At 48.1% G+C, this 21,527-nt stretch overlaps 8 protein-coding genes across 8 annotated transcripts; 3 read left to right on the top strand and 5 right to left on the bottom strand.

Annotated features, from left to right (window-relative positions):
• Nucleotides 1–37: 37 nt before the first annotated feature.
• On the bottom strand, nucleotides 38–2,079 carry F9C07_2474 (uncharacterized protein; the record flags this gene model as incomplete). The annotated part of the gene is made up of 7 exons (XM_071510958.1): nucleotides 38–84; nucleotides 166–344; nucleotides 565–676; nucleotides 771–1,003; nucleotides 1,056–1,133; nucleotides 1,184–1,594; nucleotides 1,664–2,079. 7 exons carry the CDS (start codon nucleotides 2,077–2,079, stop codon nucleotides 38–40), a joined length of 1,476 nt encoding a protein of 491 aa, XP_071363913.1.
• Nucleotides 2,080–4,944: 2,865 nt separating this feature from the next.
• Nucleotides 4,945–5,424, bottom strand: F9C07_2475 (non-histone chromosomal protein 6; the record flags this gene model as incomplete). Its single annotated transcript, XM_041284848.1, has 4 exons — nucleotides 4,945–4,980; nucleotides 5,038–5,159; nucleotides 5,216–5,311; nucleotides 5,364–5,424. 4 exons carry the CDS (start codon nucleotides 5,422–5,424, stop codon nucleotides 4,945–4,947), a joined length of 315 nt encoding a protein of 104 aa, XP_041143136.1.
• A 3,405-nt stretch (nucleotides 5,425–8,829) lies between these two features.
• Nucleotides 8,830–9,718, bottom strand: F9C07_2476 (centromere protein H (CENP-H)-domain-containing protein; the record flags this gene model as incomplete). Its single annotated transcript, XM_041289974.1, has 3 exons — nucleotides 8,830–9,199; nucleotides 9,284–9,455; nucleotides 9,541–9,718. The coding sequence occupies 3 exons, from the start codon at nucleotides 9,716–9,718 to the stop codon at nucleotides 8,830–8,832; spliced, it is 720 nt and encodes a 239-aa protein (XP_041143135.1).
• Nucleotides 9,719–10,003: 285 nt separating this feature from the next.
• Nucleotides 10,004–14,408, top strand: F9C07_2056267 (autophagy-related protein 11; the record flags this gene model as incomplete). Its single annotated transcript, XM_041289983.2, has 4 exons — nucleotides 10,004–10,071; nucleotides 10,211–10,322; nucleotides 10,383–14,108; nucleotides 14,205–14,408. 4 exons carry the CDS (start codon nucleotides 10,004–10,006, stop codon nucleotides 14,406–14,408), a joined length of 4,110 nt encoding a protein of 1,369 aa, XP_041143134.2.
• Nucleotides 14,409–14,642: 234 nt separating this feature from the next.
• F9C07_2130392 (uncharacterized protein) lies at nucleotides 14,643–16,277 on the bottom strand. The gene is made up of 2 exons (XM_041284847.2): nucleotides 16,141–16,277; nucleotides 14,643–16,053 (listed from the first exon to the last, which is right to left on the bottom strand). Exon 2 carries the CDS (start codon nucleotides 15,871–15,873, stop codon nucleotides 14,797–14,799), a length of 1,077 nt encoding a protein of 358 aa, XP_041143133.1. The 5' UTR covers nucleotides 15,874–16,053; nucleotides 16,141–16,277; the 3' UTR covers nucleotides 14,643–14,796.
• F9C07_1281693 (uncharacterized protein) lies at nucleotides 16,149–20,239 on the top strand. Its single transcript, XM_041284856.2, has one exon. It carries the CDS (start codon nucleotides 16,423–16,425, stop codon nucleotides 19,003–19,005), a length of 2,583 nt encoding a protein of 860 aa, XP_041143132.1. The 5' UTR covers nucleotides 16,149–16,422; the 3' UTR covers nucleotides 19,006–20,239.
• Nucleotides 19,396–19,901, bottom strand: F9C07_2479 (killer toxin; the record flags this gene model as incomplete). Its single annotated transcript, XM_041289973.1, has 2 exons — nucleotides 19,396–19,519; nucleotides 19,585–19,901. The coding sequence occupies 2 exons, from the start codon at nucleotides 19,899–19,901 to the stop codon at nucleotides 19,396–19,398; spliced, it is 441 nt and encodes a 146-aa protein (XP_041143131.1).
• A 526-nt stretch (nucleotides 20,240–20,765) lies between the features above and the next one.
• F9C07_2480 (killer toxin) lies at nucleotides 20,766–21,371 on the top strand (the record flags this gene model as incomplete). The annotated part of the gene is made up of 4 exons (XM_041289982.1): nucleotides 20,766–20,926; nucleotides 20,987–21,124; nucleotides 21,194–21,282; nucleotides 21,337–21,371. The coding sequence occupies 4 exons, from the start codon at nucleotides 20,766–20,768 to the stop codon at nucleotides 21,369–21,371; spliced, it is 423 nt and encodes a 140-aa protein (XP_041143130.1).
• Nucleotides 21,372–21,527: the final 156 nt, after the last annotated feature.

Genomic DNA, 21,527 nt, shown 5'->3' with positions numbered 1-21,527 from the left:
GGAATAGAAAATGATATGGGGAAATCGTAAGACGAAGTCAGCGGCCCGCGAGTTCGGCAATAGTTTGCATGAATCCTTCGGCATCTGAGAAACCGGAATCAGTATACGGTAGGTATCATCATGGAGCATCAAAAAACGAAAGAATGAAGAAATAAAGTGACCAACCAGAGCGATTCGAAAACTTGATTATATGCTCTCCCCTGGACGTGCGTGGTGGGTCGTAATGATCAAATGTGAAAATTGTCCGATGAAGTTCACGTAGTAGAACAACTCTCGAATCAGCTTGACGGATCCAACCTCGTGTGCCAATGTGATTCGTGATGAATGCTGTCCAAACTGGAGCACTATATCAACTACCAGTCAGCAAAAGGCCCACTTTCATCTCATCCCTGGGGATCCCACCGTTTCATTTCCCCTTTATGTACTGATGCCTGGAGTCTTATTGCACCAGATGTTCGGTCTTTGTATATGCGTAGCGCATGGAGAAAATTGTCGTCAACAATAGGCCTATAACACCTCGGTCAATATACTATCCACTTAGCTTGTTATTGAAAATGCCCCTACCCTCCAAACAGCTCTTCTTCATCATCTAACTCATAATCACGGATGCGATCCACTGGTCGGCCACAGTCCTGAGAGCGAAGAGCCAGGAACGTGCAGAAAAACAGTACCATATCTGTTCGATTATTCAGTGCTGTTTCCCAAAAAAAAAAAAAAAAAAAAAAAAAAAAAAAAAAAAAAAAGAGTAGGGACGGAAAAGTGATACGCACGCTCAAGTGTACTGAACTTGAGATTAGCCCATAAAACAAGTTCCTGGCCGCCACGGCGCCTTCGGCACAGCTGCAGACAGGAGCCAACACGGACAATCTCCAACATATTCAGAGGGAGGCAGTGGTAGTCGCTGGAACGGGGCGAGCGAAAGGTTTTGCACACGATGCGCGCTCGGTGGTCATCTTCTCGTACATACAAATACACACGTAAGTCCGAATCACCGTTAAAGGCTCTGTAGCATGTTAGCAGAAGGTATGGAAGAGTAAAAGGTTTTGAGCGTGTACAATTGAAAGAGCTCCTCGAACCCCGTCTCGTTGAGCCATCGCTTTACTCCAGGAGTAACGTCACCAAGACATTTAGAACTAAGGAAGTATCAGCCCAGGTGTTCTTTGGTTGTGCTATAGCTCCTTACCTTTCTCCAACATATGGAATCCGAGTCGTTGCACGCGCTTCTTTGAATACACTCTTCGCCCAATGGTCACTGATGGTATTGGAACCTAGAGAGTGGCTCGTGGCCGAACTAGTGAAAGGGGATCCTGGTGCATCCGGGGCCGATGGTGGGACGTCTGAGAAATTTCCAGACGCGGGGGAAAGAGGTGAGTGCGGAGACGAATGAGAGGGTCTTGCTCGCTCGTAAGACCTTCTATTGCGAGGCCGACGGTCGCTAACCGGGCTGCCAGGTTCAGTGCTATGGCTACTAGGAGAGGACGGTGTACTGAGAGACATGCTGCCCAGTTGGTGTGGCAATCGACTGCATTGCTGGGCTAGCAATCCCTTCAGACCGGTGCGAAGGCTAGCCATGAACGAGGGATCAGGGAACTTGCTGTTCAACCAGAGAAATGAGTATGAACACAGTACATTAGTGGCAATGCGTTAAAGTGGAATGGCATACTCGGTCATATGATCCTCCAATTCATTCAAATACGTCTTGTACCTGGCTAATCGCGTGGGGGGTGAGTCCTTCCCCTCGTCCCGGAAGAACTCACATAGTTCAATCCAGGTTCGACGATAGACATCTCGAGCAGAGCCTCTGCGCACCTCGAGATCGCCAAAGAAATCGACGATATCCTCGAGTGTGATCTTCAAACTAGTACGCACTAATTCTAGGTCCGGTTGCACGATGGCCAGGTTATGCTGATGACGACGATCGTTGGTCAGGTTATCCAACCTCTTCAAAGCTGAACTGATGGCAAAAAGATCCGCAATAAGGCCCGTGATTTCCGCTTCATGCCCGGGGAGATGCTCACGAAATTCACGGAAGCCAGCGGCCACGTCCTCTGCGTTATCGGCGGAAGTACGCAGGGCCATAATGGACGTTTACCTCTAATGAGCCATACATATACATACACATACAATAGATATATAAGACCCTTGCGTGGTACTTGAACAGTAGATGGGGAGCGGATGGGGGTGTTATATGATAGTCGGTGAGGTATAGGATGGAAGTAGCACGGACGTAAAAAGGGTACGGAGATAACCCTGCCAGCGATCATATATTGGACAAGAAAGGGTAAAAAATAAAGAAAGAAAGAATTGGGAAGAAGAAGGTTAAAGCTAAATAAGCCTGCTCATAAGGGTAAGTCGGAACAGATTTCGCTGTGGAGGGGTGACCCGACGACAACTCAGTCGTAGAATAATGCAATGAGGGCGTTCGACGAGAGTGTTGTGCGATCCGCATGCATCGTATCGACTGAAGACGCACGCACTGAGAGACTAATGGGTTAGTGCTCCCCCGGATTGACCCCTTGAGTGATAGGAAGGAGAAAAAGAGACCATCAAGTCTTTCACAGCCAGGGATATTTTCAAAAATCAATTTCTTGTAGAACCCAAGGGAAATCAGATAACTCATCAATTAAACAATCATCTGTCGAGAGAAGAAATGCGGGTCAAGAATGCCGTCAAGTGGGGCAAAGATCGAACCCGATAGTCAATGGAACAAGCCCTATAAACACCAAGCCATCCATGACCCTCACTTGCGGCTCTCATGCTGACCATGGCTTGAAACGCATAGGGTATTTGCCCTCCAAGTGTCTAACTGACTTGGGATCGTTGACGTGTCCATAGCGGAGAAGGGACAAAGCCAATAAACGAGGAGCGGAGCTGCACTGGCGCCATTGAGCGGTGATGGACAGGCTGGACAGACTGACAGTGCAACTAACCCCCACACACAGCTTGTCACCGTTCAGCAAAAAGAATTCATTCCCGTTCGAAGGGAGAAACGATTAATCCTTGGCTGAAGAAAACCCCAGGGACAATGAAACGACAGCAAAAGCCGGGCATCGGGAAGGCGGAAGACAAGTAAGACCATTTCCGGTGGCTGACATGCAGCAAGAAAGAAGAAGGATTTGATGGAGTCACGTTAACGGGTAGGAAATCCCGTGTCACTGACCAACCGGGTCACGAGACAATCGTTGACTCGGACGAACCCTTTCTTCGATCAAAGTAAAGCGTGTATATCTATCCATGATTATAGTACCGGCTGGCAGGCAAACGGACTTAGTAGGTGGACCATCTCGGCTCATCCATCTTCTCCGTCATTTAAACCACGTATGAGCTGCTATCTTTGAACACGGGAGAAGAACTACTAATATTCTTCACATGTCAGTCGAAGGCCCACTCTCCGTCGTGAACTTATGAGTTTGTATGCCAAACCTATGGCTAGGAACGGGCTGTTATCTTGCTTATACAACGCTAAGTCGCCTTCTCGGCCCTTGACAGGTATAGATAGGCTAGTTCCACTACGACCCAGACTGAGCAGTGATACCTGGTCCCCCGGAGGACCGACCTTCTTGGTAGGAAGGCGAACAATAAAGCTCCAGGGATTGCCGGAGACGTTCAGGATTCAGAGGCACCAAGCCGTGAATATCTGAAACCTTTGTTTCTTGATGTTTTACCATGTTCCAGGGAGACCAAGCTTGCCCTAAAAGTTTAGGCCAGCGCCTTCATAGAGAATCTCAACATTGTGCAAATAGTGTTCAGCAGTCGTCAGGTGCCGATACGGACTGCAACTGCGATGTAGAGCATTAGGTACGCTCCCCGCCCTTTGACCCTTCCTCTCATTTGGGCTATGTACAGTTAGAATTGATCCACGCACCACAGGGTGTTCGGCAAGTCTTCTTGGGCAGACACACAGCTCTAGAGTTTTAGTAGACAAAGCCTATCGCATCTAGGTGGTTAGTATAGCAAACACGTTGAATCATATGTGATTTCTGCCTGACGGATATTCATGACCCTCAAACGTCCACCAACAGCCCAGTCAGAAAATAGCAGCGTGATGCATAAGTGCCGGAACGAGCACAGCTGCGTACGGAAAATAGGTGTGTGCCCTAGCGTATGTATGTACATCTCTACTTGGCCATGTTGGCGGCTTCTGTTTGGATGATATTGCTCAAGACTGCATATCTCTAAACTCGTGGCGTAAGCAGGATGTATTGTGTCAGAATATTAGTAGGTACTAGTTGACCAAATCAAGAGGGGAAATTGGGGACTTTAAGTATCTATAAGAGTCTAGACACTGAACTGGTGGCAACTTGCGACGGGCTCTACGATTTCAGGCACCAAGGCGACTATCGGAGATATCGGAAGTACGGAAGACGCGCGCGTCCAACACGTAAACAAGTTTACCCCCGCGTCACCGCTGGAGCTTGGGCCAGATGTTGCTGGAGAGCTCCCTCGCAATTCGACAGCTCCAACACCAACACAAGCCTTAGAGAAATTAATTCACTTGAGTTCTTGTTTCTCATCTATCATACCTGGTATAAACTTTATGTTCATTATAGCACGCAGACCCGCTGGGGCGATAAACAGAGAAAGGTAAGGATGCGGTTGATTAGGCTAGTGTACAGCAGATTTGCTTGCCTCAACAGCTTCAATTCATATTTCACCATAGATACTCAAAACAAGGTTCTCCCGCCGATCTGGAATACAGCGCCGGGCTCCCTCGAGTTAAGTCAAATTCGTCCTAAAGCCGCCAGTCCATACAGTAAACATGTCCCATTGAAGATCCTTCATGAACAGAAAAGCAAGGAGAAACCACCGTCATCCCATACCAGAACCCATTGAGTAAAAGGAAATATAAGAGGCGACAAATACAAGTGAGGCCATTAGCGGGAATAAACAACACGAAACGCCAGTCGGTCAAGATTCACAAGACCTACGAGGAGAAGAAACATTTTAAGAAGACTCATCCTCATCCTCCTCAGCGGCAGCCTAAGATTAAAAGTCCATTAGCATTGTCCACACTCAAGAAGCGACTGGGTCTCATACGGCGTATTGCGCCTTCTCTTCTTCGTAACGCTTCTTGTCGGCAGCAGCCTTATCCTCATAAGGACGGCGGTCAGCCTCGCTCAGGGCCTTCCACTTCTCACCGAGCATCTTGCCAACCTGACCTGTTCGGGAGTTAGCTGATCTGATCGGGGATGCACCTCGAGTTTGCGTATCTTACCGAAAGAGATGCCCGGGTTCTCTTCGCGAACCTTCTCACGGTTGTCGTTGGCGAAGAACATGTACGCGGAGAGACCACGCTTGGGTGCGTTGGGGTCTACAGACTAGATCAGTCAATGCGCTTCAAGACATATAAACGGGGAACATACCCTTCTTCTTGCGCTCAACGCGGGTACCCTTGGTCTTACGTGTGGTCTTTTCCTTAGGCATAATGAGTGTGATCTGTGGAGCAAAGTCCTGTTAGAAGGTTCGAAGCCAAGAGAAATTGTCAATGCGAAGAGCGGTTTGGGCGCGTTTGCGGGAATTGAATGGAAATTGAAATAATGAGAACAAGGAAAAAGCAGAAGGATAATGAAGAAAGAAAGAGATGAGGTTCGGGGTACGACTAATGCGACTACGCGCGCGGTGGGAAAAGTACGGTGCGGCCAGAGCGTAAAAGCGCGCACCCTAAACAAGTCCGATCGCGGGCGCAAGTTAAGGCAGAACACGAAAAGGAAAAAGCGCACAAGAGACTTACCCGACAATTGACTCAGAAGAAAATCAAAAGCAGTGTTCTGAGGTCGGCAGATTTGGCCTGTTGGGGAGTAAAGTCAGTTTGGGTTCACGCATTATTCTGGAACTATATAGTTGCCGTCGCAGATGCGCGACAGTGAGATCGCGAAGCCATGACGAAAATTCAAGGGAAACGGCATTCGAAGAAGGCCTCCATAGTGAAAACAGACAGTTTTGAAAGAAAAAAAAATAATTGTGTTTGTTGTGTAAGGCCAATGTGAGAAGTGGGAGTGTTTACTAGTGAACTCACCGATGCGGATATGTAGTACTTTTTTGTATGGGGAAGTGAGAATTGTATGGGAAGCGTAGTGAGGGAGAGTAGGTAGAGTGAGAGAGAGAGGGAGAGGGGAGAGTAGTAGTAGTAGGAGAGAGAAGAGGGAGACGGGAGGGCGGGCCACTACTTACCTACTCACTCGCACTTACGAAGGGGGGAAGTGGGCAGCACAGCAAGGGAAGTCGGCTGGCTGCGACTGGCTATGGTGTGTTCGGGGAATGGGTGGTATGGTATCATACACGTCATGTACGGCCATTCATCGGTGGCCCCTACAACCGATCAACACTGTCATCATCATTTAAACACCAGCCCTTTTGTTGAGCGGGCGGACTACTGAAGTTGCAGATACTTCCTTCGACACAATTGGTGCCGGCTCTATGGTTTCTTTGAGCTCATCTGGTCAGACAAGTTTGGCAGAAACGCATTTGCGTTAATGAATTGCTAAGGCAAAGCTCCACTACGAACTAGTGTACGGTATGATACAGGACGGTCACATTACATGAATCAACCGCCGCCACTATCAGGTTACCTACTTTTCCCACCATGTGGATAAATTACCTCAGGTAAAATACATACCTCGCAGTATCCATTGATTGACGGAATATGGACAGTGGTGGTAGTAGTACGGTACAGTGGAAACGTCGCAGGTGGTATTCCAGTACCTCCCATACTACTCTTAGTACTCGTAGTGATTACCTTTTCATCCTGCAAAATCTCCGGATTGTGTATGTATATACTCCGTACCCATGCAATATTTCTAGTCAATTTAGATACGACTTCACCACGGCTTTGTACTGCATATAGTTAATTTGGATAGACTTAAATGATTCAATATATGGGAATTGCTGGATACAATCTTGTGGTAGTATAAATCTTGTTGTGCGTAACTTTCATCCATTCTTTGATAAACAGTGCTATTAGCCTCCCATCTAGAAGTAAAGTCAATGCTTTAAGGTTACAGTGCAGTGCTGAATTATTTAGTCTATACTGCTCTGTATGTACCTTTTTCTACTCTATTTTTACTTGCGGACTCGCTTCTCTGTTTGATATATTGTTGAAGAAAGCTAATGATCATTTCATTATTCATTGTGTCCCTCGGCGCTTGTGCCAGTTACATGTGCTGCGTCCGGGGCGATTCGGTTTGGACATGGATACGTATCCATGAGAACCGTTTAATTTAATATGATCATAGCCTCTGCTAGCCTCAAATATCCTGTGTCTATGTGGTTATACATCCAAGGGCCCCTTGCACGGGCAACAGGATGCTTGAATGAATTGGTGTGCACGGGCGACGAGGAGGTACCTTGCACAGTCTTTCCAACGACACTAAATAGCGCTCTTCTCCTGGCATACAGTCGCCTACCAATGAGAGAGGTGGCCGTAGTCTTAAGGGATAGATGGCTACTAGTAGACACATAGCTCAGCAGTAAGTTTTTTTTAACGCAAAGCCACACACCCAGAGCACTACCAATGAGGCCTCGTAGAACATCAACGCCCAGCATAACATAGCTTACGACACTTGTTAGACTCGACGGATGCCAATGGTGCTCGGTAATCATACCACTGCCTTCATTTTTCGTTTCCCACGGTTAATCTAGCAGTATTACAATCTCGTCTTCGGGGCAGTGGTTCCAGGGACTGATTTGTGGGAATTTCACTCCTCTGGATGTGGGATCATTTGTACCACGGAGGACAAACGGCTGTCAGTTTGTTTCCAGGGTCCATGTAGTGGATGACAGTGTTGATTGCCGGATAGTTACTTCCAATCTTCACTGCAGATGGTACTAAGAAAATAAATTAATCATTTCAGTGCCGTGCAAGAAAAAAAAAAAAAAAAAAAAAAAAAACTTGATAAATAGATGATCGTAATGAACTAGTAGTCGGTACTGTAAGCTTTTGCATAGATCACAAAGTACTGCTCACTCTTGATTAAATGCCACTGCATTCCATGCAAAGAACACCATCCAGCTTTCCGGAAAATACTGGATCTGTATTATTGGGGCAGTGGCCGATCGTGGTATTGTAAGTAAGACACTGTATCTGCTCATTAATAATAATGAGGGGGCAACCGAATTTGGTTCCATGTGGAAACGCCGGCTCCTCTTTGACCTGATTATTCTTTCTCCCATGCTTCTTGATACGCGCTCTTTATATGCTCATACATATTTAGTATGGGACTTGTCTTTCCCTTAAGAGAAAAAAAAAAAAGATTTTTTCCCCTTCTTCTCCTTCATATCTTTTTTTTTTTTTTTCCAGCTCTCACCATCTGACGAAATGTGGAGTGCCTTGTGATTTTGCTTGTATCTTAGCGCTGTGGGCAAGTCTTATTGTAATTTATTTCGTTATCTGGATAAACTTCTTCATCCATGTTTCGGGGTGCTTGCAAAAATCGTACTGAGCATGACGAATGCGTCTTTGCCGTCATCGGCTCCGCCATGATGTCACGTGGGTCTCGCAGAATCGTCCTTTTCAGTCTGGTTTTGTTGACATGGTTACAGACTGTCATCTGTAAACACAAAGACAAAGACAGAAACAAAATAAAAAATAAAAACAAAAACAGATAAATGAGAAGGTTATCTCTCTTCTCCAACAACCTCTTTCTCCATAATTATAGCCCGCAATATACGACTAATACAACATCATATTGTTCTTCTGATCTGGTAGGTATTCAAATGGGTATATCAATCCAACGCCTTCAAAGTGGTCCCGGCCTTGTCCGATAGAAAGGGCAAACCAAAAATAAAAAGTAAAAGAAAAGAAGCAGAAGAAACTCTATCGTCACCAAACCATCAATCGTCAGAGTCGTCCAACACAAGAGCCACGAGCTCTTCATCTTCAGCCCAGTTCACACCACTACCGACAACGATAGCGCTAGTAATGCTTTTCATAGTTTCCCATTTCGCTTTACTTCTTTTGTGATCCGCTTTGACTTGCTCTAGTAGCTCCTTAATACTCATATCATCCAGTTCTTCCCTCCACGATTCGTCGTTCTTCGTTAGATCTAGTAGCTCTCGGACGAGCGCTTTGTTCTTCTGATGCAGCTGCAAGTTTTCCACCTCCGCGTTGGATAACTTTTTGAGAGTCGAGCTAAGCGCAGTATTCAAGTTCTCATGTGCTAAGGAGAGCACGTCACGTCTATTGATAAGACGAAGGAGAGTTCTATAGTTTGTTAGGAGTGTGCCAAGCCCTAAGCCATAGTATATTTGCGTAGATGAGACAAGTAACGAGAGAGTGAAGACATACTGTTCAGCCGGATATATGGCCTTCAGATGAACAGCTCTGAGAGTGGGGTCTGTCATAAGAACAGCTCCAAGTGCCTTCCGCCTGACTGTGTAAGTAGCTCTGGCTTCTAGAAGCTCGCGCTCTGCTGTGGCCAGCTGCTCTTCGGCATTATCCCCTGACAGTATTTCGGCATCTACGAGACATCAGTCTTTGTATTCACGGGAAACATTAAAAAGTAAATATATGAAAGACCCTCCGATACACATGGGACAATTTACCTTGTTCGAGAAGTGCCTTTTCGAGTTCTTGTTCCTGAAGTTGATGATATAGTTGCAGGATCAACGCTTCCTTGTCCGAGAAAGGCACAGCATCCCTAGGATCATCCTCTGCGAAATCCAACAAGGAAACCTCACCCGGGTCCAGGTGAGGTAGGGAACGGGCTTTCGCAGATGCCATGAAAAGAGACCTCGTGGCCGGCCAAAAATAGCATCGCGTGATAGGAAGCTTTTTTTGTCGACACACGGCGTACGGGACGGTCGACCGGGCGGTGGAGATAGTCGGGCTTGTTTGGGTGGTTCCGGGGGCGTGTGTCAGTCACCCAAAACGGGTCTAGGTCCGGGGAGCTCTTTCAGGCCTGGATGCCTTGCGTTTATATGAACGAACTCCCTTATCTCTCTCCTTCGGTATCCTTCACCTCACAAAGAAGATCTGGAGCCGCTCAGTCCGGCAGGTGAGGTGGGGATGTCTTTGCACATCTATATCGCTCACACAGGTGAGCATTTGCTTGCTGATCCGGTGTCGTTCGCATCGTAAGTTCAGGTTCCTCCATCTAAGTTGGCTTCACCTCCAATCTATGTTCCCGGACCATCCCTTGTGTTCCCTGCTTTCTTTATCCCCTTTGGTTCTGGTGTGGGAATGCTAACCGGCGCCATCATTCTTGATTGCTAGTCCCGATGCACTTCGATCATGGATTTCCCGAAACACCTCAATCCCATCCCAAAGACAAATCTTGATGACTGCTCGTGGGAAGAACGTCAAGATTCAGACATTGGCTACTGAAGTATGATTCCTCCAGATATGGTTCCTACTAACACTTAAGCTCACTGGCTATCCATATCAGGACGAGATATTCGTATATGACCGCAGATTCGTTAATGAGCCCAACGAACAAGACATCCCGACGCTTCCCTCTCCACAACCGCTTGATCTTGAAAACCCTCCCGATACCCTCACCGACCAAAATGATCTCCAAGCCTGGCGAAATCTTTACATGGCTAGACGTACGTGGGCCGAGGGCTTGACGGAACGTTGCGAGTTAATTCATAAGGATATACAAGAGCGTAATGAGCGGACGGATATTATAAATCGCGCTATCAGTGTAGCTCTTGAGAACCTGAAGACTCATGTGGGAACCTTGGAACATCGGTTCACGGAAGCACAGACGTGGGCGAATGATCTTTTGAAGGAACAACACGTAGCGCTTGATGGATGGGAACGAACCTTTGCGACATTGGGAAACATCCCAGCTCGAAAGGACTTCCCCTTCCTAGGACGCCCGTCAACCCCAACAAAGGGCTCGGATAACTCAACTGGAACGCTACGTGATTATTTAGACACAGATGAAGTGCATAGAGCTGGGTCAGAGGCAGTGGATGTATCCTCGCGCTTTGCTCGACAGGTTGAAGATGTGGAGAAGGCTGTTGGCGGGATTGCTGCTGACACTCAGCACTTGGTGGATGCTGCGGTCCCTGCAGGCGTGGATGGTGTTGAGGGCCTATTACAGGAAGTGGAAACAATATCTAGGAAGATACAATCCGACTATGAACATGTTTTGGCTCTGCCCAATAATCAGAAAACGCTGGCCAACATTTCTAGACTTGCGCTGAGCCATACCAAGGACCTCCTACCATCGCTATTGGAAGTTAGTGCCGAGATTCAGACCAATTTGGAGGAAGCCGCTAGGCAATATAATGCCGCAGTGAAAGCTGCTTTCAATCACATGCGACAGATATCTTTGATTGAGTCACGCCTTGCCGATGTGCAGTCTCAAATAAACAATTTGAATTTCCAAAGCGATGCATTCGATGTCCTCTACACGGTTTTCCACATGCCGTTTGTTTATGGGTCTATCTTGATTGAGTCTGTTCGACGTCGTGAGTTCAGTGACAAGATGAAGAGCGACTCCCTAACTTTAGCGGAAGAGATGTCTGTATTTCAGGATGAAGAGCAACGCCGGAGGAAAAAATGGATCAAGAACATGGGTGATTTCGTTTCTATGTCCGACACAACTACACCAGGGATCGAAGTCAATCTACGAGGCCAGGAGTATGAGTGGCCCGTAGTCAGTAGAAAGGAGATCGAAGCGTACATTGAGGAGCTGAAGACTAAACCTGGTATGGCCAGTCCTGTCCAAGAGCTGACACAACTCTATAAAGAGTTAGATGCTCCTACCCGCCTACAACGCCGCAGGGCAAAGGCCTTCAAGCAAGGCAGTGTCTTTGACCTTAGCCGAAGCTCTCTTTTACTTCGCAGCGATGACATGGTCCGGAGCTTGAGGGACGAAAAGTCTAAATTAGAAGAAAAAGTTAAAGGCTCTGAAAGCCGTATTCGGAAGCTCGAAGACCTGCTACATCGCCAGAGCCATATGGGGAGGCCGGCTAGTGGAAATTTCTCAATCGACTTTCCTAGCTCTCCAGCATCGCCTCATCCTGATACGCTTTCAAGAAGGTCTTCTGTTTCATCAAGACGGATGTCCTCGAACCAATCTTCAGAAGAGAAGGCGCTAGTGCAGCGAATTGTTCACCTAGAAGCCGAGTTGGCAGCAGAACGAGAGACAGTTCAAAAGCTGCAAAAGGACGCGCACGCGGAGCGCCAATCCAACACTGACAAAATACAAGAAGTGCAGTCCACGAAGAATGACTTGATAGGAAATCTTGAAGCCCGGCAGCGGGAGTTTGATGATGAACGGAGGTTCCTCGAAGGTGAGATGAAAAAGTGTAGGATACGGGCTGAAGAGCTCGAGGAGGAGTTGGATAGAATAATGGAGAGCCGAGAGCATGAGAAACAGGACGCCGATGAGCGGATCCACCAGCTTGAGCTAGAACTACAAGATGCTCATGCTCGTGCTGAAGAAGAGATACAGAAGGCGACCGACCTAACTGCATACACGCAGACCCTTAAAGATGCGGAAGAGAGTCTCCGTATTCGGATCGAAGAACTTGAGAAGCAAGAATCCGAAAGAAGAGAGCGTGAGCGAGAAAGCAATCAGGCCCTACAAGCTGCTTTCATGAACCTATCACCCGGGGGCTCAGTTCCAGTGGACACCCCTAGCATCGTCAAAGCTATCGAAGTACTTTCTGAAGGGCTGTCAATTCATGCTAAGAATGCAGAAGAAAGTTCTGCCAAAGCTGTAGCCGAAAGTAAGGAGCTTGGAGAACGCCTAAGCCAGCTTGAGTCGGAAGCCGAGGAGTTAAGAAAGACTTCAGAAATGCGCGCTTCAGAACTGTCCCTAGTAAAAGAGGAACTTGCACAGGAGAAAACGAGATTGGAAAATGTTGCATCTGACTTGGATGATGAACGCTCCAAATTTATTGCCCTGCAGTCTAAGTTGGCCTCCGGTGAGACAGGGTCCGACGCTCTTCAAGAACGCGTCATAGAGGAAGAACGAAAACTGGCGGACCTTTCCCAGAGATTAAACGAAGTAGAGGCTCAGGCTCGAAAGGCCGAGGGTGAGGTCCTTGTTTGGAAGGAGAGGGTGGAAGCCATGGCTGAAACAGAGCAGCACGCTGCTGGTAGAGTTGAGACTTGCGGGACTAGATCTCAAGAGCTTTCAAAGCAGCTATTCAGACAAGTTGAAAAGGTGGAGCATATGCTGGAGCAATTAGGTTTCACCGTCGTCCGGCAAAATGGAGATATTGTTGTCCAAAGGTCTTCTAAGGTTACTGCCCTCTCAAGTACTGCAGAATCCCTCAGCCAGTCTGGAGTGGTATCGGTACGGCCAGACCCGACCCTTCTTGACTGGATGCACGCCGATACCTCCCAAGAGGAAACCGACAGGTTTATGGCTTTCATGGAATCACTATATCAGTTCGATGTTGATATATTCAGCGATGCTATTGTCAAGCGCGTTAAGGACATTGAGGTACTTGCTCGCAAATGGCAGAAGGAGGCGAGGGGATACAGAGATAAATACCATCGGACTCAGAGTGAAGCTCATGATAAGATTGCCTACCGGTCCTTCAAGGAAGGGGATCTCGCCTTGTTTTTGCCAACGAGAAACCAGGCCATCCGATCATGGGCTGCTTTCAATGTCGGGGCACCGCACTACTTCTTGCGCGAGCAAGATGTTCACAAACTCCATACTCGGGATTGGCTGCTTGCTCGGATCACGAAGATTGAAGAAAGAGTCGTGGATCTTTCGAAATCCATGAATGGTGCTAATCCAGATCGTCGGTCAATCGGAGAGGCTAGTGATGGCACTTCCTTCGATGATGAGAATCCTTTTGAATTGTCTGATGGCCTTCGCTGGTACCTTCTAGATGCCATGGAGGAAAAGCCCGGCGCACCAGCCACGCCAGGTTTAGGCAAAAGTACTGTTGCGCCAGCACATGTAGACGCGCGGGGCAGTATCCGATTGAAACGCACGAGTGCCGGAGGCAATGTTGCCCGAACTTTAAGCAAGAGCCTGGATAGTCGACGTAACAGTTCTAATTCTAAGAAAGGTCCAGCAACACCGTCACAACGTGGCAACGATTCAACAACTGATCTTGCCCGACAAGCTGACGCCGACTCGACAACTGCAACTGCAGGCTCACAGCCACGGGAGGCAGCCCCTACTTCAGAAGAGGTTCGCCGCGACCAGCTCCAGGGCCCGTGAACTCCACGGACCGTTTTTCTTTATCTACGCTTACGTCTCCTGGAAGGAGCTGACGATCCGTCATAGGGCTTGGAACAAACGCAAAGCGCTCTTGGATTGGGGCAGCAGCGACAGACTGGTGGTGTGAGGTCTCCTCTGTCTTCGCGGTTTGACTATTCAGGCGCCGTATCACCATCCCGATCAACCCCAAGCGGGCGGCAGGCTGCTCGATACCGACCATGGGAGAAACTGTGGTCTGTGGACTATCGTTTGGAGGGCGGAAGCCGATAAGCAAGCAGAACCAAAGAGTGAGTAGCTTTCATGATCCAGTTGGAAGCCATGAAAGTCGGCTCTCCGCATTTATCCGTTATGAAATTGCATGAATGATACCCTTCAATTTTGAGACATGATACGCTCATATGTTTCGTTTTTGACACCTTCAATCTAGAGTTACGATACTCAACCCCGTTGGAAACACCACGGTACTTATCTGGGAAAATACAAAACAGTGATTATTGAAATAGACGCTGATATGTTCATAAAATGAGAGGCTTTCCCCCGAATAATGCTAATCAACCCTCGATAACGTGTAACGCCAATAGCTTTGATAATGCGAATTTAACCGTAGAAGCTACAAGAAAAGTAGTAAAGACTGACTGACAGCGAGACGCCCATAAGATCAATCAAGCTGCTCAGTAAAGCCCTGCAACCCACCGACTTCCTCCCAAAAGCGAGCAAAATCAACGTTTTCATCTTCAAAGAGTTTCTTTGCCTGCACCATCGCTGACTGCTGCCTCTCGGGAGTAAACCCTTCGGGCCGTGTGCTTTCATACTGTATTAACTCAACCCAACGGAAGAAAAGATCTTCTTTACCCATGGCCGTCAGTTTATCTTTAAATGCCAGGATCTGGTCTCGCTGGCCCGATCGCTCTCTTCCTTCAGGCGTGTCCTCATCTTCAACGTGCCAGATCAACCAGCCATCGGCGTCTGTGTTCACAATTACGGCAGTCCGGAACTCATCCAACGGCAGTCCGTCGTCTTTCTTCGCTTTGTCTACCAGCTCGTGTGCCTTGATCATGGCATCGTAGTCAAGGTTCCAGTCTGCATCCACGAGCAAGTATCCCGTTTTCTTGATCCGGTCCGGTGTTACCGCAGCGACAATCTTGTCCCTCATTTCTTCATCATCCTTGATCCAGCGACTGCGGTCCAATCCTTGGCTCAAAGTGGGCTGGCTGCGGCGCACAATGATCTCCTGATCACGGAAGCCGATCTTGGAGCGCCACTTGACAGGGCCCTTGACGAAACCAATTGGCCAAGATAGAAATACCGTCACTAGAAAGTAGTCGATCACGATATTACCCGTTCGGCGCAGGGTTACGTTTGCCATTTCACCCCATGACATGGTTGACGTGTCTACTGCCACCGTGCTGGTGAGCCCGATCAACGGGGCCAATAGTGCCGGGTAGAAGTTGCGGACCATGTAGGTCCGGAAAGCTAAGAGAGCGGCAATCACAACATTGAGTACGGCGGGTGCGAAAAAGGTCTGTGTCTTGAGGTCTTTGGGAGAGGTGTCGATGTGAACGAGGTACACTTCCTTCGGGGAGAGCTGTTCGAGGAAGGGCTGGAGAGACGCGGGCGCTTTGGTAAACGGAGGAAGGGGTCCCGGTTGTGAGCTTGGAGTTGAAGCACCTGATGATGATACGGAGGGGGTGACTGAGGCCTTTGCCTTTCCGGCTCGTCTTGCGGATTTGGCCATATCGTATGGAGTGGCTGTGATAGTTTGGTTGGGTTAAGACATATAAGGGAGGACTAGTGAAATAGTTGTTCAGAGTAATAGTTCCTAGAGCCCGAAAGGTATCCGTTCCGAGTTTAAATTCAACTGGTTTTCGTATATTCGAAGATCATTGAGCTATGCGCGGGGGGACAACCAATACATCTGATCTGGTCACATGTCGGGTCAGTAAAGCTGTTGTTCATCACATCCACTTGCAGATGACGACGGGTAAAGAGACATGACTCGTACCGTAGAGTTTAGTGCAATTGATCGGCAAGCTTTAACGGGTAGACATGAGAAGGACAGGCGAAGAGAAGAAGAAGAAGAGGAGGAGGAAGAAGTTGACATTCTCATGCTTCGCATGAATTCCTCCGCGCCGCTAACCCGATTTGGGAGGGCATCGGATACCCGCGCGTTGCTCTTGCATTCACTGCCTGGACAAACACTCACTGGCACATTCCTCTACCTTGGCTATGAACTAGTGAATGGGCGGATTAATGATATACCCCGAGGGACCTCCCACTGATCACCATGGCTACCCCCGACCGCAGGACCGCGCGAACAGGCCTGTCGCGTCGCAACTACGAGCAACAGCAACGCTCTCCTTTCCATCGAGCATATCTTGATTCTCACGCCACCGACCGTTTTGACGCGTCGCAAATACCCAATCCTGCGGGCGAACCTCGCGCTCGGCGTCGGAGGAACCTCAGTCAATCAGGCACCCTGCGAGGTGCGTTCGAAGCCGTATCGCGGTATCCAACAATGTCGGAAAACGTCACGGGGGACCCTTATGCATCGGGGACCCCGAATCGGAGGAAACAGAGCTTCACCCACACATCCCCCGACTCCAACCCTCCGAACGAGCTGGCTGAAACATACAGGCAGATCGACGACGCCGGAAGCTTGGTCGATCAGGATGAAGAGGACTTCCGTTTCTCCATAAACCGGTTCCGCGACAATCGAAATGCACGCTCATCCTCTGGGTCGAGGACTAGAGGAAATAGTCTGTTTAGCAGTGCAGACGCTGACTTTCTGAATGAGGTCAGCGACGAGTCCCTCCGCCGAAAACTGGCCGACCATATCAAAGACGAACAACGTTTAAAACGAGCTACCGCCAACCGGTCGCCTGTGTTGAGCAAAGCGGGAACGCCGGCGGCCTTGACATCAGAGAATCTACAAAGGCGCGATGAGGAAGAACAGGATGTATTTCAAGAGGAAGAAGAGGAAGATCATCTCAGGCCATCGTTGAACGTCCCCTCCAACTGGGGCAGCCGGGGCACACATCGTCGGGATTGGCTTAGGAATATCACCCGACGCACCGAATCCGAATCCGGACGGACTGAGGAAGGACGCAAAGAAGCTTCGCCGCGTAACCTGAAGACCGACGTGCGCTCGCATACCGGATTTCAAGATCGAGCCAGTGAGGAGACCCGGAATGCACTGGAGGAGCCTCCATCCAATAGGTATAACAGGATCCCTCCCACAGATGCAAAACCCAAGCTTTTCCCAGAGCAGAAGGACGAGAACTTAGGTGAGGGAAGTCAAATTCCGAATACCCCAATTATGGTATACAAGAACTCTACATTTAGCAAACGAAGCCCAACCAAGAGGGACTCGCATGACCTTCTTCGCAAGCTATCCAGGACGGAGAGTCCACCCCAAAACCAAGCCGAATTCAAAACGCCAGAAAACTCGAAACTCCCTGAGAGGCGGATCTACGACAAAACGCCGGTTGTGACTGGCGCCTGGATAGATACGCCAATGACTGAACGGATGAAAGAACTCCCAAAGCCTCGCCTGAACAACCTTAGACCGCCAGCATCCGGAAATAAAGGGCTTGAAGCACCATCTGGGCTTGGAGTACCAACCATTTTTGAGGAGCCCAACAGCTCTGCGTCGCAACAAAATAGTGAAACCGAGAAAGAAAGCAAGAGGGAGGATGACAAGCAAAAGGCTAGGGAGAATGAAAGGAAAATGGAAATGGATAAAAGTGAGAAGGAAAGGGAAAGTATGGCAAACGTGAAGCCAGTGGACACAAGCCAGAAGCAAGACAAGGAGAAGGGCAAGAAGACAGAGAACCAAGCAGAAAAAGCGAAAGACAAGAAGCGGCCACCGCTGGTCAAACCTGATCTCCCGAAGAGTGCGTTGGAAACTGTCATGCAAGATTTCAAGGCTGACAAGGACTCTTTGGACGTTGGTGACGACACGCTCGAATCTCTCCAACAAATCCTTGACGAGAAGCCAAGTGATCTGAAAACTGAAGCAGAAGACGATGCAGAGTATGAAAAATCTATCCTGCAGAAACTTGAGCTCGAAAGCTCGGGTAGCAGTGATGGTGTCGACCTCGACAGGCTGAATAAAAAATTGGAGTCCCTAACGGAGAATATCAATAAGGTGAAGAAAGGACTCAATGGCTTGGAAGATCAAGTCTTACGGGACGCCGCTACTCTTGCAGCAATACCAGCTTCTCCGAAAGGAAAGCTTCCATCGAGTCACACGTGTGACAACTGTGAGACCTGCAAAGCTCACCATAATGGATTAACCTCTGCTTCATATCTCCCACGCTTATGGAGATGTGAACCTGGCTCACACCGTATTCAACCTACTTTCCTTGGATGGTGCAGCGGGCTGTTGCTTCTGTGGTACTTCTCTGAGTCGACGATGTGTGATTACTACTGTCATCCCTTTGTTGCTGAAGCATGCGAAGGAAATTGTCTGCTTCCCGATGCGCCACGCTTCCCGTTCGTCATTCCAACAATGCTATGGCGCTGGTTGCACCTATCGTCCATCTGGACTCCGCTCTGGGCTGTGATGGTAGTTTTCTTCAGGCTCACGACACAGCTCCTAGGGATCTCAGATGGCTATGTGGATGATACACCTCCTCGAGCGCTCAACCTTTCAGGGGAGATCCGGATACGTGGGACTCGTGTAGAAGGCTTTCCTGCGTTTGCGACATCTAAATATGGCTTCAGCGCACCTAAGAAACAACAACAGACAACGGCTCAGAAACCCACTCCGATCGCTGTCCCCGAATTGGATCTAGGGCCGGGTGTACGTCAGGGGGGTATGGCCAACTTGGAAGATGACTCTATGGATGATGATGAATTTATCTAGCGATGAAATACTGGTGTTTTTGGGGACTGTGAAGTATTTGAATAGCCATTTGTTCTTCTTGTAATTTAATGTCAAGGACGTCTGTCTTGGAGCAGATATAGCTGCAATTGAAGCATGATCCAGATTATGTATCATAAACTACAGACCAACACTACATACATATCCATGACACCACCATGCTCAAATGCCAGTCAAGGTGGGCTCTGAGGCTATCAACAAAGTACCACATTATTTCTTAAGATAGGCCGTGTCAATCTACAAACGTCCGTTGGTTGTTTTCAATTGTTGCATTCTAAGGTATAATCAATACACTGAAATAGGAAATAATGAACATTTTAGACGTCCTCTACCATCATAGCAACAGTCTCATCACCTCTCTAAATCATTGCATCAGCAAAGCTTCGCTTCATCCTTCGTGCACGCATTATCCACATAATTAAAGGTAAGCTCCCCATCATCGACATTATTATTACCCTGAGGATAGAAATACGGCACACTACCGCAAACCTTGCATCTACACCAAAATATCAGTAACCTCCCTCAAACTTCCACCTATATAAGGAGAAAGGAGCAACATACCCATGTTCCGGGATATAATGAGCCAAACTCTTGATCACAGCACCATTCGTACCACCGGTGTTCTGTAGGAATGCACAGAACCCGCCATTGCCGGTGATGCGAGCACCGGATCCGACACAGGCGATGTGCTCTCCGTTGTTGTACCAGCGGTTGGGGTCAATGCCGTCGATGGCGCGTTTGAGCTGGAAGGCCATCTGGGTGTTGCCGAAGGTGTTGCAGTTCGCTGAACCGCGGCAGTTGATTCCGAGCTTGGCTGAGGAGGAGGACACCAGGGTGATGGCGAGGAGGAGACCTTGGATGATAGATGGGGTGTACATGGTGGATTATGGTATTTTTTTTTAAAAAAAAAAAATGGTAATAAGTAGTAGTATGGATAGGCTGATTAGAGAAGGTAGATGATTTGATATACTTGCTAAGTTAGGGTTGCTATTTCTTGTGGCACCAAGTCACCTTTTATATATTTCAGAGCTTCTACACATATTCATCCAAGACACAGTAACAACAACAATCTCTCTACTATACAATTCCCCCATCCATAGTACAAAACACCTCTAAACTACCCGTTTAGGAATTTGGTCAACGACTTCAGCTGCCAAGAGTATGTCTCAAAAACCAAGAATCTCGTAATGATTATGATTCCCATGCAGGGTCCCTGCCCCTCCCAAAAAGGCGATCCCCCTTGCCCTTTCCGTCCTTAGTTCGTCGCCTGTCATTCGGGAACGCGGACCAAATTCTAGTTCGGGCTAGTCGATCAGGCTGAAGATGCTTATTTGAGCTTATTGCGGTAAAGCCCTATGCGGTCCGCTTTGCAGCCTAGGGAGAGTATCGACGCCCAGATTCTCGTATTCCTGTCCCCTTTACCCAGGATATCCTTGAATGTTGTCGGCAATGTTACACACATGGGTGACATCGCGCTGATGCTTTGATTTAGCCTCCTTGCTGGATATGGGCTCTATGGACCATTTTCCTAATACAGTTCATCTCGTGGTGTCCAAGACTATATTAGAGTCATATAGTAAATATCTCACTAGTATATTAAAACATAGTATAGGCCTAGATATGAATTTCTATAAATTCAGCTATGGTACCGTGTAATTCAAGTCTCCAGAAAACACACAACTCTCGGTACTAATCTTCCAACCCTCTCCTTCGATCTACTCCCCACCAAAACATCTCTCAACATGTTGGCCACAGTATTCTTAATAGTCGCAAGTGCTCTCACTGCCAACGCCAAACTCGGAATCAACTGTCGCGGTTCCGCAAAGTGCAGCGTATTATGGGGACCTTCTGATGCTGCTCAGCAACTCACCAACGTGATTCAACATATCGATACCAACAGATGGTACGTACAGCCTATTTTTCCATCTAGATGTCAACCACCAGACTCACATATACCAAACAGGTACATGAACGGAGAGCACATCGCCTGTGTTGGCAACCAGGCTGGTAATGGCGGTGGTTATTGTGCTTTCCTGCAGAAGACCGGGGGAACCAACGGCGGTGTGATTAAGAACTTGGCTCATTATATTACCGATCATGGGTGAGTTGTCTGGGCGAATGTCTGCGTTGTGGTTTGAGGCCAAGTGGTTAACTTTGTTGGGATGTGTAGATGCAAGCAGTGTGGTAGTGTGCCATACTATTTCCCTCAGGGTAACAACAATGTGGACGATGGCGAGCTCACGTATAACTATGTTGATGGTAAGTTGCTTCGCTTTTGCTGTGAGATGGTACTTTTACTGAGTGAATCAATAGATCCTTGCGCTACAGCCGGTACTCAGCTCTGTTAAGTTGGTCATGTCTAGGTAGACTTTGATATTAGGGTTTCTTGGGGGTTTTCTTGGCTAGTTAATTCGTTATGAGATTGGCCTCTACGAGACAAGGCGTTCAGGCTTCGTTCCTCTGGCCTGTCTGTCGGACTCGTTCACCTTTTCTTTTACGCTAGA

The sequence above is a fragment of the Aspergillus flavus genome, chromosome 2 (genome assembly GCF_009017415.1).
Source record: "Aspergillus flavus chromosome 2, complete sequence".
NCBI lineage: Eukaryota > Fungi > Ascomycota > Eurotiomycetes > Eurotiales > Aspergillaceae > Aspergillus > Aspergillus flavus.
Note: the sequence above shows the minus strand (reverse complement) of the source record. Positions and strands in the feature narration are given on the sequence as shown.

Coding starts and splice junctions, on each gene's coding strand:
- F9C07_2130392 (XM_041284847.2), bottom strand. CDS start 15,873: ATGGCCAAATCCGCAAGACGAGCCGGAAAGGCAAAGGCCTCAGTCACC.
- F9C07_1281693 (XM_041284856.2), top strand. CDS start 16,423: ATGGCTACCCCCGACCGCAGGACCGCGCGAACAGGCCTGTCGCGTCGC.